This window comes from Nylanderia fulva, unplaced genomic scaffold, assembly GCF_048542155.1.
Source record: "Nylanderia fulva isolate GAGA-0341 unplaced genomic scaffold, ASM4854215v1 Scaffold15, whole genome shotgun sequence".
NCBI classification, from domain to species: domain Eukaryota; kingdom Metazoa; phylum Arthropoda; class Insecta; order Hymenoptera; family Formicidae; genus Nylanderia; species Nylanderia fulva.
Window position 1 is genome coordinate 584,606 of NW_028189730.1, and position 19,840 is coordinate 604,445.

General features: G+C 31.8%; 2 protein-coding genes and 2 long non-coding RNA genes across 4 annotated transcripts in view; 1 reads left to right on the plus strand and 3 right to left on the minus strand.

Moving 5' to 3' along the window:
* Positions 1 to 6,732, minus strand: part of LOC114935901 (uncharacterized) — a 66,572-nt gene extending 59,840 nt beyond the window's left edge. Inside the window, exons 1-3 of the long non-coding RNA XR_003820591.2 lie at positions 6,672 to 6,732; positions 6,290 to 6,575; positions 6,111 to 6,149 (exon numbers count right to left, since the gene is read on the minus strand). This is a non-coding gene — a long non-coding RNA (uncharacterized LOC114935901). The remainder of the gene's footprint in view (positions 1 to 6,110; positions 6,150 to 6,289; positions 6,576 to 6,671) is intronic.
* Positions 1 to 11,441, plus strand: part of LOC114935900 (uncharacterized) — a 33,791-nt gene extending 22,350 nt beyond the window's left edge. Inside the window, exons 8-10 of the mRNA XM_029308848.2 lie at positions 4,235 to 4,420; positions 7,239 to 7,323; positions 10,679 to 11,441. Of these exons, the coding sequence (XP_029164681.1) occupies positions 4,235 to 4,420; positions 7,239 to 7,323; positions 10,679 to 10,748 (341 nt within the window). The 3' untranslated portion in view covers positions 10,749 to 11,441. The remainder of the gene's footprint in view (positions 1 to 4,234; positions 4,421 to 7,238; positions 7,324 to 10,678) is intronic.
* Positions 8,388 to 9,592, minus strand: LOC114935903 (uncharacterized). Its single transcript, XR_003820592.2, has 3 exons — positions 9,407 to 9,592; positions 8,679 to 8,769; positions 8,388 to 8,447 (listed from the first exon to the last, which is right to left on the minus strand). It is a non-coding gene; the product is annotated as an uncharacterized LOC114935903 (long non-coding RNA).
* l(2)k09022 (HEAT repeat containing 1 homolog l(2)k09022) lies at positions 10,950 to 19,704 on the minus strand. Its single transcript, XM_029308849.2, is given in 10 exon segments — positions 10,950 to 11,964; positions 12,128 to 12,578; positions 12,655 to 13,112; positions 13,350 to 13,667; positions 13,749 to 14,426; positions 14,548 to 17,862; positions 18,127 to 18,490; positions 18,688 to 18,982; positions 19,337 to 19,485; positions 19,639 to 19,704. Coding segments are annotated over 9 exon segments (6,192 nt in total). The 5' UTR covers positions 19,479 to 19,485; positions 19,639 to 19,704; the 3' UTR covers positions 10,950 to 11,793.
* Between the last annotated feature and the right edge of the window lie 136 nt (positions 19,705 to 19,840).

Sequence of the window (19,840 nt, forward strand, 5' to 3'; positions counted from 1 at the left end):
TCAGAGTTATTGACATATATGGTTGCCCCATATCGTTCCTCCCAGTCTTTCCTTTTTTCTCTTTGTATATCGTACGACGGAAATTACTCGTAAGAATCATTCAACTGTCGCGTGCGCGCTTGCATGTTTACGTGCTCGATGAATGAAAGAATCTGACATCCGAGATGCAACTACATATCTAAACTGATTACTCTTGAAATAATTATCTGACCTAAGCAATTTTTCTTCTCATTAAAATAATGTTTAGAAATAAAAAAGAAAAAATAGATATAAAACTACGATATTTTATCTATAAAGGTCATATATGTAGATAAAAATCCAAATATGTATGTATGATCTTTTTTATTTAATTTGAGGACTAATACAAATCGTTTTAACTTTTAAAGCTCATTCAGCCTTTTTTTAGCCCGCGGATATATAAACAACTGATGATTAAATAATTTATAGCGAATTCGATTGGATGCACCAGTGCGCACTGAGTGCATATACAAGTTTATCACACACAAGTTCACAATGACACAAGTAATAAAAAAAGGAAAATAATTCATAGTAAGAGCTATTATTATTGTTGTTCAATATGAATAATGATAATAATAACTCTTACTATTAATTAATTTACTTTTTTAAAAACTTATGTCATTGTAAAATTGTGTAATCTTTATGTGCACTCAATGCGCACTAGTGCATCCAACTAAATTCGCTATTAATGTCATTAAAAGCACGACTTTCCGAAATTTTTCATCATTTTTTTATTACATGAATTAATTTAGAATTTAAAAATTATGCACAAATTAATCGAATACAATATTTGACAGTACTTGATATCTATAGATATTTTAGCTTTTAAGATTCGAGATTTTGTATAAAAACGCGATAAAATTTTTATAACGATTTAATATTAATCAATGTTGCACGATTCCTCAGAAATTATCTTTTCTTATCAATGTGCATCGACTATAAATACTTTGCAATTCACTGTGTGTGTTTAATTAAATGTGATTCTGTATGCGAATGTATAGTATCCTCAAATTAATTTTTCCTTTTGCAGATTGTTCGATTAAATTGAAAAAAATATCAAAACGCAATAATATTCAGATAATTATAAGATTAGAAATAAATAATATAATTTTATTGAATAAACGTCAATATACTTCAAAATAAAAGATAGATGACGCGAAAATCATTTTTCAATTAATTTCAATGAAATTTTACTTTCATAGAATTGCAATGAAAATTATAATTATAATAATATCCAGTATTTAAAATATGAAATATATGAAAAGTACGATAAATGATATTTGGCGTCGTTTTTGTTATCGAAATATATATCTTATCAGTTAACTTATATAAAGAAGATGCAGTCAGGAATACATTTTATATATATTCAGATTCTGGAACACTTTGTGTAAATTTTCAGTATTTATAGTTATCGCGGCAACTCGTGAGAAACACGGTATCCAAAGAAAGTGTCGCTTCTTTGAGTGGAAATTAGTTCCAAGGTAGAAGCAAGAGCAAGATTTCCCGAGAACGTTCTCTGGTAAATTCAATCGCGCCCCAGTAAATATTAGCATGATTCGTGGAAATCGTCAATTCCGCAATTAACAATTTGTACTAACTGTGTTGGAAAAGTTAAAACGAAAGTCAATCCTGCGATGAAAGGAGAGCAGTGCTTCAAAAATGTTGCAACGAGGAAATGTTAAATAAAAACTGTTAATTGCATTTCTTATGTAAATCGAAAAAATGAATATATAACAAAATCAAATATTAAATTAATTTTAATAAAAAATTAAACATTAAATATGCTAAATTTTTCTTCACACATTTATTTGCTAAAAAATTTGTTAAGTTATTCGTCAATCACAAAATTTATTATTTTAATGAGTTCATAGTTGTAAATCACCAAAAAATGTTAAAAACTATAATATAAAGTTCGTGATTCTGCTATTAATTGCATTTCTTATGTAAATCGAAAAAAATGAATATAAACAAAATCAAATATTAAATTAATTCTAATAAAAAATTAAACATTAAATATGCTAAATTTTTCTTCACACATTTATTTGCTAAAAAATTTATTAAATTATTCGTCAATCACAAAATTTATTATTTTAATGAGATTATAGTTGTAAATCATGAAAAAATATTAAAAACTATAGTATAAAGTTCGTGATTCAAGTCATGATAATAATAAATTATCGATGTTATATTATTCTAGTTAATTAAATTTGTACAAATTGCTACAAAAATTAATATTTCTTCAATAATGAAAATTATAAGTTATAACAAAAAAATAGAAGCTCTTTTTATATCCTTATCACTCGCGTATGCGTAACGCATGATTGTTCTTATCGGAGCGTGCCTTTGTTTGCGATTTCGCTGTATGCATCGAGGAAACGCGCGTGGTATTTTTTTCTTTTTGATATTAGCAAGAAGACTGGCAATTTTGCAGACAATTAGGCGAGAAACGGAGAACGAGAATAAATTGCCGAGTTCGTCTCACGGTAATGGTAACGTGACATGCTAAGTGGAAAAAGCGTTCTGCTGGGGAAATTTCGCAGCTCGCCGGAATAACGATGAACGTGTTGCCATAAATGTGTTTTATGACCGGTTGTTACGAATACAGGTCTCGACTTCTCTCGAGAGATCGACGGAAAAACCAGTGCGTTCCGGAATCAGAAAAGAGATATAACGGTATGAAACTCGCGAGTATCAATTATCGTCATGCCAATCCGCGAATTCCTTTGAAATCAATTCTATCCTGCAATATACTATTCGCGAAAAAGTTGATGTTTAATAATTTAATTAGATTTAGCAAATTGCTTAAACCTCGTAGCAAGCATGTTTCAAATAAAATGTGTATATATTCATGGATACAAACAAGTTTAGAACGCACGTAAATGTTTAATTTTCCTAACAAAATTTAATGTGACAAAAAGTAAAATTATTGTTGTTTTAATAATAAAATATTTTCGACTTATACAGAATCGATTATATATTTCGCAGAAATATAATAATTATATTATTGATATATAAAATATGTATAACACTATACCGAGTTATCATGCAATAGAATAAAAATAAATAATATACATTTCAGATAGCAAAAAAGTCATTTTGATGTTAAAATGAAATATTATATTATATATATTATTCTAAAACTTATCTTTTTTGTGGTTATAGATAGTTATTTCCTGGTTACATATATATTTTCAAAATAGTAATTTAGAAAGATAAAACAAAAAAATAAAAAATATATTCCTGTGTCTATATTAGATAGCTAAAAGTATGTTTAAAATTGTTTTTCTTTATCTTTCGAAATTACTATTTATTAAATATATATGTAACCGGAAAATAATTATCTATAACAAGAAAAAAGGCAATCTTTAAAGAGAGAGAATCATTTTCTCTATATTTTTTAATTGATATATCTTATTGGAATAAATAAGATTAAAATATTTAATAATTTTTTAAGAGAAATATGTAACAATTGTTATGAAGAACAGAATATCCAAGCTCAAAATGTTTCAACGATGATAAGAGTGACAATGTGCAACTATCTTCGTAGAAACTGCGATTTTATCGATCCGTTAATAAAGTACCCTTACGCAGACCAATTCCTCCTCTTGACCGCAGGGAGGATTATCGCGAAATCGATACACGAAGGCTTTATAGCGACATGAGCGATTATTCTTGTATCATTTCGAGATATCGATACCGTCGACATCGCGGTTTGTTGACCTATCCGTCAACAAACGGGTATCCAGATATTTGCGAGGAAAATATCTGGATTACATCAAGTATTCGATATTACCACAAACTTATCAATTTCAAGCTTTGACCGTTCCGATCGTATCATTAAATACTCGTATATCAAAGAGTTATTCGAGAAAACGTATAATTTACTGACCGTTACATTAATTATTTCTATATGCAAATATGTATTAAAATAAAAAACCAGTAAAACAGAAAAATGAAAATTATTTTATAAGAAGTCTTTAAATTTTTAATTTATAAAATTTCAGAGATATATCGCAAAGAAACAATATAAATTATTTATGTCGTAGAAAATACGGACATGTTTTAATTTTTTGTAACTGTAATATAAAATGTCTAATATGTTTCATATTGTAATTAAAAAAAATTATATCAATAAAATTTTAATTTTTTTATTACATTTTTTAAATGAAAAACTCCGATTGATTACTAAATTAAAGGGACCTAATTTTGTTTACAGCCACGTCAGCGGTGATCCTAAAGACAGAGAACGAACATCATCACCTGTCGAGTCTATCTGGGGATAATATCCTCGGGACGGGGGTAAGAATAGGACGTGGCGAGGACGCAGTCGCGAGTGGTAGCAGCAGCCCCGTTATGGATTCGGCGCAATCGGCCATGATGAAGCAAGCGGACTACGTCGTAGGTCAGTGAACTAAATTTTTTAATGGTAAACGTGACGAATTTCTACGATCACAAACACGATTTTATCGACTATTGCAATTGATATTTATTACAAACCTGTTATCTGTGTTATCTGTATTATCTGTGTTATGAAAACAATGTGGATGTTTAGTGAATTGGTGATATACAAATTTATTATCACATAAAATAGGTGTACTTACTTCTCTTGTCATTTTAAATAATTTTACTAAAATATTGTAACAAATTCTTCGAAGCAAAGTTCAAAGACTTAGAGATATGAATCGATTAAAATTCAAGCCATTTAAAACATGGTGCAATTTTCATTAGGAGAAATATACTTTAATAAAAATATTTTGAAATTAGAGATATTTTATAAATATATCAAAATAAAAAATATTTTTCATACCACAAAATATATTTCAGATCTCAAACAGAGGATTAAAAAATTTAATATGTTAAATATATTATTTACTTATTTCATTAAATATATTATTTACAGTATAGCATTAAAATATATTTTTTATTTTGTGAGTGCAAGTATACTGTTTGTATTAACTTGCTGCTTTTTAAGTTAAATATAGTATAAAAACCTTTATAGAAACTTTATAAATGACACACACTGGTCAGTCTAGATGACAAACGTGTCGAATTATAAATCAATAAGTAGGTTTCATATATAATATATTGAAAGAAACTTTAGTCGCAGTTATTCATAATCGTAGCGTCCAAAGTTCAGTATGCCACAGTTTATGCTCGGCGAGTGATGACATATGATGTCTCTCGCACAGAATTGCTATCAGTGATTTTTTTGATATATATATATATATATATAAATTGTCAAATATCGAAATAAATCTCATTATTACGTAGCCATTATACTATCAGATTTCTTTGTAAAATGTAAAATTTAAAATTTAAAATTATTTTAATTTATTTCAACATCAAATATTTTAATATAACTAAAATTTAATTAATTTAATATTATTTGGATATAAAAATAATAATCATACTATTATGATAAAATATATAAATGTTTTCTCACTAAATGATATTTCTGTTAATGTTATAATTAGAATAAATCAAGATGATTTTTTAACAGCATATCAATAAGAAGTTATCATGTTATATAAGATTTTTTCCGATTAAACATTCGCCATGTCATTAAATGTGGCTGATGTATATACATAAATTTCATATTATCAAAATGATCTATGTAAAGCTAGCATATCATTTCGTGGAAGTTCATAAATAATTGAAAGGATCTGATTAAAAATGCTGGAAAATAAAAAATTGTTTTGCACTTTGATTGCAGGCAGTATCAAATAAGAGATTTGCTGGTGTTTATTTAATTTTAATTAATATTCTTATTTTTAAAAGGTAGAACTTTTCTTTGAACTCTTGTAGAGCTATAAATCTTTTAATAAGAATCTTTTAATAAGAATCTATTAATAAGAAAAATATCATAGGATAAAATGATATATACTGTGTGAAATTGACATACCAATTTGTTCTTATTTGTCCTTATTTTTTGTTTAATCGTCAGAATTATTTGCTTAAAATTAAACTATAAAAAATTCTAGAATTATTGAAATTAAATTCTTAATTATTTATGAGTTTCCATGAAATAAGACGCTTCATACATCCCTATTATTGTTATAGAAATGTTATCAAATAAACAATTTCTCACTCACCGATGCGTGCAATAGCGGAGTTGTACACTGCATGTTGATCTGAAAACAAAATATTTAAATTATAAATATATATATATATATAATACATATATACAGGATGTTTTGAAAATTTGGAAACGATCGAATATCGAATATCTCAAACAATGCAGTTTAGAAAAAAATGTTTTTAGTTTGCATACCTTACAGTTGCCCCGCTGTTGCCCGATGCCCCCAGGCCTCCTCCTCCTCTCGTGGTTCTTCGTAGCACTCACAACACTCGCGAAAACACGAATAATTACGGTCGCCCGACTACTTTACACGGCACTCCCAACGCGCAAAACTTTACACGACACTCCCGACGCGACGCATGATTCACGTACATTGCACGATGAGAAAAAAACGATGCAAAAACTATAATCGCGCGATGCAATGTTCGTTCGAGAATTTCGCAGTCAAACTCGCGCACAGCTTATCAGTAATGTTTACCTGTAATAAATAAAATATACATATATAGAAAGATAACTTAAATAAATATAAAAAATTATGTGTTTCTTAAAAGAACTGTTATAAAATTTTGCATACCTTACAGTTGCCCCGCTGTCGCCCAATGCCACCCCGGGCTTTCTCCTTTTTGGACCTTCGTAGCACTCGCGACACTCGCGAAAACACGAATTACGATCGCCCGACACTTTACACGGCACTCCCGACACGACGTGTGAATCACACTGCATATCGCAATGCTACCTGTAACAAATAAAATATATACATATATTACAATATTATTATTTCGATTATAACATATACAATATAAATATGTAAGTTAGAATTAACGAGAGATATATCCACAGATCGCTTTCGCGTGCACGAAAACAGATTAACAAGATACCGCAGTATTATTGGAGTATGAATCATGAATATTAATTTTCTATATTTTATTGTTTTATTGCTTTCTATATTTCATTATTAATCCATACATTAAATATAAATAACAAACGATCAATGATTTTATTAATATTTATGAATACTGATAGCAATTCTCTTATAATGTGAGAGGTTTGAATATGCACAATCAAAGTATACAACAAAATTGAATCAACACGATGATAGCATGTTATTCAATCGATATTAATCCAATCTGTATTGTTACAGACGTTGTGCTGCCAACGGTCCTAATTGCTTTGCTGTTTGTCGGCAATGCGATCATTGTTTATATCATCTTCCAATATAGAAAGAGGTAAGTGAACTCATATTTCATTGAAATATTTGCTAAATATAGATTATACTAAATATAGATGAAAATAGAGCAACCGGTAATATAAATGTACAATTGTTGAGACTAGACTTGATTCTTTTATAGAAAAAACAAAAAATCAATAGCAATAATAAATAAAAATATAATTAAAAGACGTTAATTTTATTAAAACTTTAATTGAAACATAATATAATTGACATATTTCTATATATTATTATTGTTCTTAAAATAAAATTAGAAGATTAGATATTTCTATAGATATTACTCGTATAAAAATTTTACGAATTTTATGTCATAACTATATAAAAAATATTTAATAATTAATCAACTCTCTTCTTTACAAATTTCTAATTCGACTTTCAAAATATATTATAATTATATATTATACAATATAAATATGATACAATATCGCAGAAACAAACGAACAGTTAATTTCAATGGTAAATTAAATAAATTATAATGCTCACCATTGCCGACTTTGGCATCCTCGGCTTCAACATCATCCTCTTCCTCGTTCTCCTCCTGCTTCTCCTTCCTATTACCATAAAATTAAATAATTAGACATTTCTAGATAATGCTTCTATAAAAATTTTATGAATTTATGTCATAACTATTAAAAATATTTGATGATTAATCAAATATTTTTTATAAATTTCTAATTCAACTTTCGAAATATAACATATTATTATACAATATGAATAGGATACAATGTTGCAAAACAAACAGTTAATTTTAATGGTAAATAAAGTAAATTATAATGCTCACCGTTAGCGATTCCGGCATCCTCGGCATCATCATCATCATCCTCTTCCTCGTTCTCCTCCTTTCTACATTACAATAGAATTAAATAATTAAATATTTCTAGATAATTGCTTCTACAAAAATTTTACAAATTTTATGTCATAACTATTAAAAATATTTGATAATTAATGAACTATACTTTTTACAAATTTCTAATTCAACTTTCGAAATATGAATATAATACAATGTCGCAGAACGAGCAGTTAATCTCAATGATAAATTAAATAATAAATTATAATCCTCACCATTGCCGATTCATCCCCGGAATCATCGCATCATCTTCCTCGTTCTTTTGCTCCACCTTTCTATTATAATAGAATTAAATAATTAGATATTTCTAGAATTTGCTTGTATAAAAATTTTACGAATTTTATGTCATAAATAATATTAAAAATATTTGATAATTAATCAACTACTTTTTACTTTCGATGTTCGAAATATATTATATAATGCATTATTACACAATAGAAATATAATACAATGTTGCAAAACGAGCAGTTAATCTCAATAATAAATTAATTAATTATAACACTCACCGATACTGACTCCGGAATCCTCCTCTTCCACCTCCCTGACGCCTCCGTTAGGTTAAGTTGCTCCTTTATGACAGAATTGTGCACGCAATCACTGGCGGACGACATAATTAATTAGGATTACTTGCGTATTAATTAATACTCGACTACGACAATTAAATGACACTCACGACAATCACGACGCGATATCTTTATTAGTGTATACATATATCGTAAAGTGTACAAAGTTTATCATGCGACACTTGCGCCGCGCCTGTGAATGTACAAATCACAAAAGAGACAAAGAAAGAAAATTCAAAAATCGCGCCCACGGAGTCCCGCCACTTTCTCCCCTCCCCTTCACCCTCCCCTCTAGCACTCCCTGTTGCTTCTTCGGTTTTTGCATTTTGATATACTATGTGCTCGCGATTTTTTAGAATGATTACTACTTCATTTATTACACTCCATGAATAAATAATGTACAGAATAAGTATCCAAACAAATAAGTACGTTCGAATTACATAATGAATTAATGATATCCGCAGTAAAAAATGCTGAAAGAAACTAGAAATATAAATGATTGCCATTCTCGGATGACCGATTGCGACCTACGACTTCAAAGTCGGATTCCTGTCTGCGATTAATGATAATGAATCGATCAAGAATATATATATACTCCGTATTCGGCATCGCACGCGCAACGCATTTCGTACAAATTCAGCATTATTATTGCTAATAATCGACGTACATACCAGCTCGATGTACCGCGGCCTCCCGACACGTCTGTTACTTTCCGCCCCTAAATGACGAGTGAATTAAGTCTGTCGTATGCGCCGACAACTTCACGCCGCGCGACGCGGTTAACGAAATTGATTAATAATGATAAATAAATCAAGAATATTTATTTATTTTTCTTATTCGAAATTGCACGCACAACGTATTGATATACATAAATTTAATGAAATATATATATATATATATGTATTATTATATATATTATTAATAAATAATATGTATATTTATATATGTATTACTCCGCGCTTTCTTTGTGAAAATGGCAAGCAAATAATATAGTATACCTATAAATTAACATGGAATTTCAGATAACATATATATGCAACATACATGTATAATTTTCAAGTACGTGTTATCTTTTTCTCTATCAAGAACGTAATAATTAATAAATGAGATACAATGAGACGATAAATTATGATTTTCATTCTCGATTGTTTTGATTCGTTCATGTATATTAATACCAAAATAAATATATAATCAATACGACGATGCATATTTAGATATTTCGAATATTACCAATTAATATACCTTTGATATGCTCATTAATTATGCGGGGATGATCACTCGGTCTCGTTGTTTTCCTCGTCGCTGCTAGGGAGCTAATGAATGACGAGCGTAAAAAAATAGTTCGCTTTAGATGAAAAAAGGCGGGAAATGTATGATAGTTTAAATTTTTACTTCGCTGCATATTGTACATTTATGTTAAAATAATGTATATATTATTCAAATGTTAAATAATTTAGATAACATAAATTTTTATACATTATCTATATGCTATAAAAATTAATTAATATTTAAATATTCAAGGAGTAATGAATACAGCGATGCTCATAATTATTAAATAGTAATTCAATTAATACAAATAATTGATACAATTAATTAAAAGCTAAAGTATGATAATAGAAAACTTTAGAAAATAAAAATAAGAAACAGTCTAAGATATTAAACTAAAATTACAATATTAAATTGTATAAACAACACTTCTAAAATAATTAATAACAAAAATGCTGCCTACATTAAATAACATATGTATACTAATATATCTTTAGAATAAACATTTTTATATTTGAAAAAATTTGAAACTTAAAATACATATATAAATAAAAAATGAAAAAAATTAAAATAAATAATTAAAAAAGAAAATATACAAAACTATTAAGAAATCAAATTAATTAATAACAAGATACAATGAGAAAAATGCTAATTAAATCTCATTTTTCTAATTTCAGAAGACTTCCAGCTACGACACAAAGTGAAGAAATGGCCCTTCAGGGTCCAACAGATGTACCCCAAGTGTGATTTCAGAAACTTTGACTGATCACACACATGGCCATCGATACCAACGAAAAATCATCGATGTCCACAAGGAAGTTATCGTGAATAAGTCTGTCACGGGGTCAATCCCTGAAGAACTTCAAAGTTATCGCGATGAATCCGCTCGATTAATTAAAATCACGCTCGAAAAAGCGGAGAGAAAAGAAAATGTCTTTTCAAGGACAATGTTTTTGCCATGCATTTAGTGCAAAAAGTGACTGTTTCAATTCTGAAATTTTCTCTTATAATATATTGACATTAATTCTGAAAAAATTCAAAATTAAACAACACTGTATTTAATACTAAATTGTATGAAGAAATATATGAAGTAAAAATTAACTGCTTCGAAATGTCTACATTTCTCTACATACAATTGTCATCCTATGTTTACAGCACAAATGTATCTTTAAACATATTTTTTAAAGATTTCATTTAAAGAAATATTCAGAAATGTAAGCAGCCACTTTTAAACCTAAAATAAGACCCAGTGTTTCCAAGTGCCGTTTTAAATATAAACGGACTATATTGGTTCGATACTGTGTAACTTACGAGCCTATTACGCCATGACCTTACATATACATTTACGTTATACTGTATTATAATGTAAGGAAATAATATATTCTATATTTCGTCCAGATTGTGGATAAAAATAAAAATAAATCAATGTTTTCTTAGTAATAGTGTGTATTTATAATTGTTATTTTTATTCTTAATTTTTAATTAGTTGATTTTATAACTGATACTTAATAATTAAAAATTCCTCATTTATTAATTTTTAAAAAACTAGAAGAAAACTTTTTTATTTATCAAGTAGTCACTCATTTAGATTTGCTAACTTTTACTTTTTCCTCTCTCATTTTTGTTATTTTTTAATCATTTACTTTATACACAAACAATAAAGTAAAATAATTATAAAATTGATTTCTTTAAAAAAACTTTAAAAATTTACAAGAATAATTTTTGTTACTAAATATTTACTAACTATATATTTACACACATTTTCCTTCGTATTTAAACACAAATATTAAATTTAAAAATATTTCTGTAAAGGTTCGCCTAAAATATCTTCCAAAGTGCGAACAGCATTTTGCGCACACTTTTCTGTAACTTCATCTTCGTCTTCCAACAATTCTGCTAAGAACGGCACAGATTCTGGCAATAGTGGCATAAAATCTTCCCCAAGTTTTCTTGCAATTTCCACCTATAATCACGATTTAATAATTATATACTATCAAAGTAAAGATTTTTCTAACATTTGTATATAATTAATTCTTCACTAATCCAATTTACTTATAATAACATACTAACAATTGTTTAATATCGAAATAAAAATTACAATAAAGAATTACTATGTTTGGTCTTACCAATGCATTTAACGCAGTGCTTCTAACATAAGGTTTTGTATGTCTGGTCTTTAGTAATGTTTGATAAATCAGTTGCTTGTGCAACGAATCATCAGGAATGGCACTGGCGAAGGAGGCTATGCATGGTACGATGAGCCGATTGGCTCGACTCTCGTATTCTTCCCTTGTGCCCATCGTATTCTCCATTTGGTCCACTAACGGCTGCATGAGAATCTCGAATCGATCCTGACTGACAAAATTATGCGCGTCGTAATCAAAGACTCGATGAAGCGTCAGCAAAATCGCCTCCACCAACTCGATTCTCCTCGACTCGTCGGGAAGTGTTAATTCCTGTGGATTGTCCGTGACGAACATATTGTTGCTGCTCAATAAGGATGCTGCGTGCTTCAGGAAGAGTCCGGCGAAGAGGACGAACAAAGATTTCAAGCATTCCGCTATATTCGCCGATAGTCTGAGAAATTAAAAGTCGTATTATCATATCGTATTAAAGCAATGATATATGTTAGCCTGAAATTGATTTTTAATACCTGTAGAAAGTTATATTTCGCTGCTTGTGTTGCGTATTATTCGTTGTCCATCCATAGAATCTATTGTACAACGGCTTGAAAGTTGCTTCGCTCAACTTCAAAACCAACGCAACCACTGTTTTACTGGTGCTTTCTTCCACTGCAACAATATCTTTTGAGGAAACTTTGATGTCTTCGTCCATCTTCATACTGTCATCGGTGCTTTCGATATGTTCCCGGAATTGAAGAACTTCGAGGAAAAAGTTGGCGAGATTGTCAACTTCTATTTTCAAATCCGCCGGTTGTACGCTTTCAAAGGACTCAGCCAGTACGTTCATCAACGATGGTATACACTGATAAGATTTTCTAGTCAACAGGGTCTGGTAAGTCCTATTGACAGCCGGAAGTAAAACTCGCAGAGGTATGCAATTGGATAACTTTTGTGTCGTCATTTTCAGCCGTGAAACTATAATATCGATCTGCAGATACAAATTAAATGAAACGATACATCCCAAAAGAATTCGATTAGAATTTGATAAAATAATCAAAAATATCAGAGATCCAAAATTTATTATAATTAACTAATGATATAGCAAATGTCAATATTTTAATAAAAATTTGAAAATATTTAAGATTATTTTGTTACATGAGAGATAAGACTAATATTGAGATTCTATAAGTTTAAAAATTCTTGGTTGAAATAAAAGCATAAATACCTTAGGATGTTCCGTGTCGGTGTACAAAGAACTCAGCCTGGTCAATTCAGACAAGAGTTGGTCCAAATAGAGCGACAGAAAATTTCCTAGCGACTCCACTATTTTCTGCAAGGCACTTACGATGCTGATGACCATCACGTCCGGCACGTTCTGATGGCAATGAGTTTCCAATAACTTCAAAATCGCTGGAACAAATTTATTTAGCGAATATAGAGCGTGCGTTCTCATGGAGCTGCATAATTCTGCCACGCACAAAGCCGCACTGGCTAACACTGGACCGTCTTTTGATCGCAGCAATTCCGTAGTCATGTCCAGGATCTGTGAATAATTATTAATACGTTAAATTATATTGTTAAATATAATCGATTTAACACATGTAACGTTAAAATAAAATTGTACCGGTTTAAAAATGGCTGGATGATCAACAGCCAGCAGCTTCGCTAGTAACTTCAAGGAAATCAATGCCGTCTGTTGAACAATCTCCTGTTCTTGGCTCTCAATCTTCATTTCAGTATCCAGGAAGTTTATTAAAGATTTGATTAAGCTCAGAAGGTCAGCGTGATCTTCATCGTTAAACTTCTTTTGAAGCAATCTCGCGTTCAGCAGCTCTAGTGCCTTCTTATTAACAGACAACAACTCGTGTTTCAACAAGTTGTTGATACTCTTCAAAAACAAGGTATTCGTCAGCAAGTTATTCACTAGATCGAGCACATCGTATAAATGATGTAGCAACACTTTCCAGTATTTAGCGCTCGGTTTATTCTGATTCTGATCGGCGATCTTTGAAACAGTTTGAATCAACAAGATTAGCTCGATCGCCAGACGATCGTAATATTCGTTAATCTCGTTTGCCTCGTCTTCACTCAACACAGCCACGCGATTGATGAAATTCTGAGATGATAGAAGGTTGCTGAGAAATTGCACGGCTGTTATCTTGTAATGTCGAAGACTTTTCGGCATCGACTTGGTTACATCATAAATATGTTTATATGGGAATTTCATCGCTGCCTTTCTTCCTTGTTCATCCTCGATGTCAATCGGCAGAACCTTGATAAACTCGGCCACTTTCACGCAAATCTGGAAAATATATTTGTTTTATTTTCAATATAATACTTTTTTATATATTATTTCTTTTAAAGATGTTTATTCTAGTTATTAAAATTTCATCAAAATTTTGTTCAATAAAATCATGACCAACCTGAAGCAACTGCTGCGGTGAAAACTCTTGGGATATCTGAAGAGCAAAATCTAACTGCTGCGCGGACTGTTCAGTCCTCTGATTCGCAATCTTCATCACATAATTTTCGAAACTAAGCAGATAGTACAAGTGTAAATGATTCTCGAGAAGCTGCAGTAGTTTGACGAAGACTGGCGTCCGTCTATGCTCGGGAATGTGAGGCAGCGCAACAATGAAGGTTCTTAACAATTCGCAGGCGTGTATCTCATTGTTAGCAGCATTCACAATCGGTACCACCGTCTCCAGAGTTTTGGAAATTATCTGAATGGAGTAGGCATCATCCTGACGAAGCACCGTACTGCCCATGAACGTAAAGATTGGCATGATGTTAAGAAGAGCGCGACGTACATCCACGTTCTTCAGCAATTCTATCAACACGAATAACGCGTGATGATGCGTTTGTGGGTTGCGCGATGTTCTGATGCACTTGGTGATAAGTGCGATTTGTTGATCGGCGTCGCGCACCGGTAGTCCTCTCGTCATCAGCCGATGAATCGTCGAGAGAATCAGTTGATTCGTGTACTCGACTGGACTCTGCTCCTCTAAGCTCAAGCAGGTGTTTAGCAGATCGAACAGCACGTCGTAGAGTAACTCCTCTCGCTTGATGTTATCAGCACGTTGTGCAAATTCCAGTAGTGCTACACCACGCTTCCACGCCCGACTGTGCACCATCGCTGGATTCGCCAATTGAATCTGACTCTGTCGTTTTTTCCGCTTCTTTGCGCTCGCCGTCGTTTCCAGGTCGGTCGACTCTTTCTGACTCTTCAGTTTCATCGTCTGTAATTCTGACGTTATGATTGTCGCATCGATACGAATTCGACGGATCGTTCTGCCAACGGCAGAAATTACGCTGCTAATCTCGCAATCGGTTACCACGTCCAACATTTTCGACAAAATCTTCGCCTGAAGATTACGAGATACTAAACCGGCGTTCTCAAAGAATATTTCGTCGATCTGTTTTAATAAAACAATGCTTGGCGATGTTTGTTCCCCGGATTCCGTGACTGCTCGAAGTTCGTGCTCCAAAATACTTGCTTCAAAGAATGCCCACACTTGTTCATCGTTTAGAGCGCTGACCGTAGTTCCATTGAAACGTTGCAGGATATTTCGCAAAGCGCTAGCAGCTGATTTATTTTTAGGATCTTCCGCTAACTTCTGTAGAAGCTGAAGACCTAACGGAGCTAGTTGCTGAAGAATTCCAGCACTGTTGACGTGCACTAGAATGTCAAGTAACTGCGACCTTCGGTCCATGGGAATTTTTAATGCTTCATCCTGCTGAGTCACCATATTGAATAGCAGTTTTTGAGCCTGCTGCAACTTTTTACGTTGTTTCACTTGATGAGACACATCGGGGTCAGGCGAAAGAAGGACGTAGAGACTCAACGAAAGTTGATCAGGATCTTGAGAAATCTCAGTACTCTTCGCCGCTAGTTCCTGAAGCAGTACAAAGAACGGTTCCGTGGTAAAGCTGAAAGTCTGCGTCAGTTTCTTTAGAATGTCTAATGCCACTGTTCTACAATTGTTGTTACGTCTTGCAAGCGAGAGCAACAAATTAATTACAAAGTCCTGATCTTGAAATGCCCATTGAACAGATTTGCACTGGTCCAATAACAGCGAAGAGATTTGCAAACAGTGATAGGAAGTTTGCACCTTAATGGGTTTCACATAGAGCTGCGCGAGGAAGCAGATGAGATCCTTCACTGTGGAGAAGTGAAGTTGGAAGAAGATTTGTAGACATCTAGAATAGTGTCTTTGCCAATGGCGATTGTTCATACCATCGATGAACATCTCCAGAAGTCGCAAGATCAAATTGCTCCTTTCTGCATTGTTATCAAAATCAAGTTTCGGTTCAGACTTAATATTTAATCGTCTGTGAACCATTTCCAGAACATAAGTACCCACCTGTAATGGCAAGATACCCTCGGATGTAAGCGTCAATGCCATTTGAATGTTGTTGCCAGTAATATTGTAACAATCATGTAATAATTTAACGCGCGAGTACATCTTAATCATCTTCGTGGCCATCTCAATGACCTCGCGCGCAGTTTTGGCCGGCATTGAGCCTACAGGCACTCTACAGACTGATCCTAATAAAATCATGTTAAAAAACAAGGACGCCGCGTCGCCGTGCGAGATTTGTTGCTGCATGGAATTCAATATGTTCTCCGTAGGTGGTAGTAACTTGTGATTCAAGATATTGTGAAAAGCAGTGGAGGAGATCGCCTCGGCATTCACTAATTCAGATTTGCGAATGTCTTCAATTACATGTTGCATGTATGTGTTGTTCTTGCCAAAATTCGAGCAAAGAACCTCCATGGCAATTTCCACATCCTCGTCCGCGGTGGGAAATAGATACGGTAAGGCCGTAATGAAGATGCTGGTGTCATCGCTCTCTTCGCAAAGCTCCAAAAGTATCTTCAGTGCTGGTTTAACTAATATTTTCCTCGATGATGTATGGCATGTCGATAAGAGGACCAATAACTCATCCACCAGCATATCCGTGGGTAGTAAGCTGGTAAATCTTTTCGTAGTAAAGGACAGTAAGGTCTTTATGACGTTCACGTCGTTGTCATAGAATCTAGCTTGAAGCGTGTTCGTCATCATATCGCGGAAGCTCTCAGGCACGTTCGCCTTATTTTTGGCGAGGATTTCGAGGGCGACTACTCGTTGCTCGGCACTGATGTGCGTTAATTTGTTCAGGATCTCAACAAAACCCTGCGCCTCCTTGGTGCAAAAGGACCATGAAGTAAGAAAGTGTAATGTTTGCTTAGAGTCCTTGTCGCCCTGCTTCATCAACTTCTTCAGATACTTGTCGAATCTTTCTGGATAACTACGCTCAAAATTTTGATAGACTCTCGCTAGAAAGTCCTTTGCTGACTTCGAAGTCTCATTTGTAAGAAATTCATACGTCTGTATGCTTGGTAAAATTGCATCCACCGCATCGTTATCTAGAGTGATGCCCATTAGCAAGTCGCTGATCATACTCTGAACATTGATGGTATCTTCGGAGTTCTCGGCTACGATCTGGCAAGCTGCTTGAAGAAAACATACGATGAATCGTGACGCGTTAACGCCGGACGAATGAACCTTGATGACTGTCTCCAGAAACCAAGATAAATCTGATAGTTGAAAGACTAAACTTTGCGGTACAACAGTTAATCGATTAACCGGAGACTGATACAGATGGAGCAGAAGAATTGTGGCCTCCTCTTTTAAGATCGTTTTCTTGAAAATTTTCAGCATCAACTTTTCTGTGGTATCGGTGTTAAATTTCACCTATAAATTATACAAAATTTATATTTTAATTTTAATATTGATATTTTTTAAAAAATAAATATAATTTTAAATATTATTTTTCTCTTTACAAAATCTTATTATTATTATTATTTATAATATAGTACATAATAAATAATCTAAACTTGTATATTTTTATATTATATCATAAAATTAATATTAATCAAGCAAGTTTTTAAAGTAAAAATATATATAGATTAAAACAGATAAAGATGAAACAAGCATACCTAAAAGGAATTGAATTACCTTTATCATCAGTTTTGCAATAATCATGTAGCTGCTGGAAGCAAGATCGGGAACAAAACTTTTCAAACTATAAAGTACAGTCGGCAGCAGGTGATTCAGCTGAACCTCTGTAACAGATACTTGTTCAATCATTCCCAATATTACAGTGGTGTAAAAGGCATATAAGGTGGTCAAACAAAACGCCTGCTCGGAATAGGCCTCTGCAGCAGATATCACATGACTGCATAACATTTTCAGAAATCCATTGTCTGTGCTTAAACGATTAATAAGAGTTCCAGAAGGTAATGATACACCACGTTTCTGTAAAGGCGCCAGCCAGTGCCATTTGTTGCTTTCATCTGATAAATCCACCAACTGCAAAGCTCTTGAAAGAGAAAAATTAGCAAATTTTAACTTAACTGTTTTATATTAAAAATAACAAAAATATAAAGAATACATTATATACTGTATTATTATAGCATGATATTGATTATAAAATTAACAATTTAAAAAAAATAGCAAAAATGTACAATTGTTTTCAAACTGAGATTTTATTCCAATATTTTATTCAATAATACGTACCTAACAAACATACGAGTTTCATGATATGGTAAAATCATAAGTATAAATTGATCCCGGTTATATTGATGAATATGATATCTGTATATCAACCATTCCAGAGCTTTACGTGATGAGTACAATAAAAAATAAGGGCAAAGTAATAATAGAAACTTTGTGACCTCTGCATCTAGTTTTTTGTTCACAATAGCATCTTGAACAGCGCGTTCAAAACTTACAGAGCTCTGAGCAAATAATGTTGTTTTAAAGTCTTCAAAGAATAAAGAGAGTTTCACTAATTCTTACAGACCACTCTGACCTAAACAGATAGAAACATATAATTATAAAAAAAAATAAAAAATGTTTCTTTAGATTTGCATTTTTTTTGTTGCAATTTACAAGCATGAATATCCTTCTTTGCATAAAGTTTTGTGAAAGTATTGTAAATATAACATAAAAATCAAATAAACATTGTATAGAGATTCAAATCCCTTAAACTTTTATATTGCTTTCAAACTCTTAAGAAAATTAAATCAATATAAAACAGAATCCGATACAAAATAAATTGACAAACAAAAAATGTATATTAATAATTATAAATGTATTATTGCAAATATTTAAAAAAAATACAGAAAATTTTATTTTTATAAATATAGCAGTGAGCTATACTAACCTATACTCAATACAGTGTCTCTATCTAAATTTGCTGCTTCTTTTGGATCAAATAGCAAACTGGGACGTTTCTTATCCTGTAGCAATAAATTCGTCTGTGGAGTTTTTAATTTTTTAAGTTGCGCCGCTAATGATGTAGCCATTGTCAATCTAAATAAACAGGAAAAAGAATGAATAACCTCACAATAACATGTAATTTGACGATTTCTTAGCATAAATTTAATTGCTTATACAAATTCTTTTTCTATTATAATTAATTCGTAAGAGATTAGCACAAAAGTTTAATAAATAAAAAGAACTTACATATATATCTATCAAATAAATTATCCGCATCGATATGAGCACGTGGAAACATAAGAGACTGTGTTCAAAAATGCTATACGTAGGATAAAATAGAGCAAGCATTTCTATCTTCTGATTGGTCGATCCAATGTAACTAGACGGCTGAAACCAATCAAAAATCACCATTCAATAATTCGCATTTGGGAACTCCAGTTACAACTCT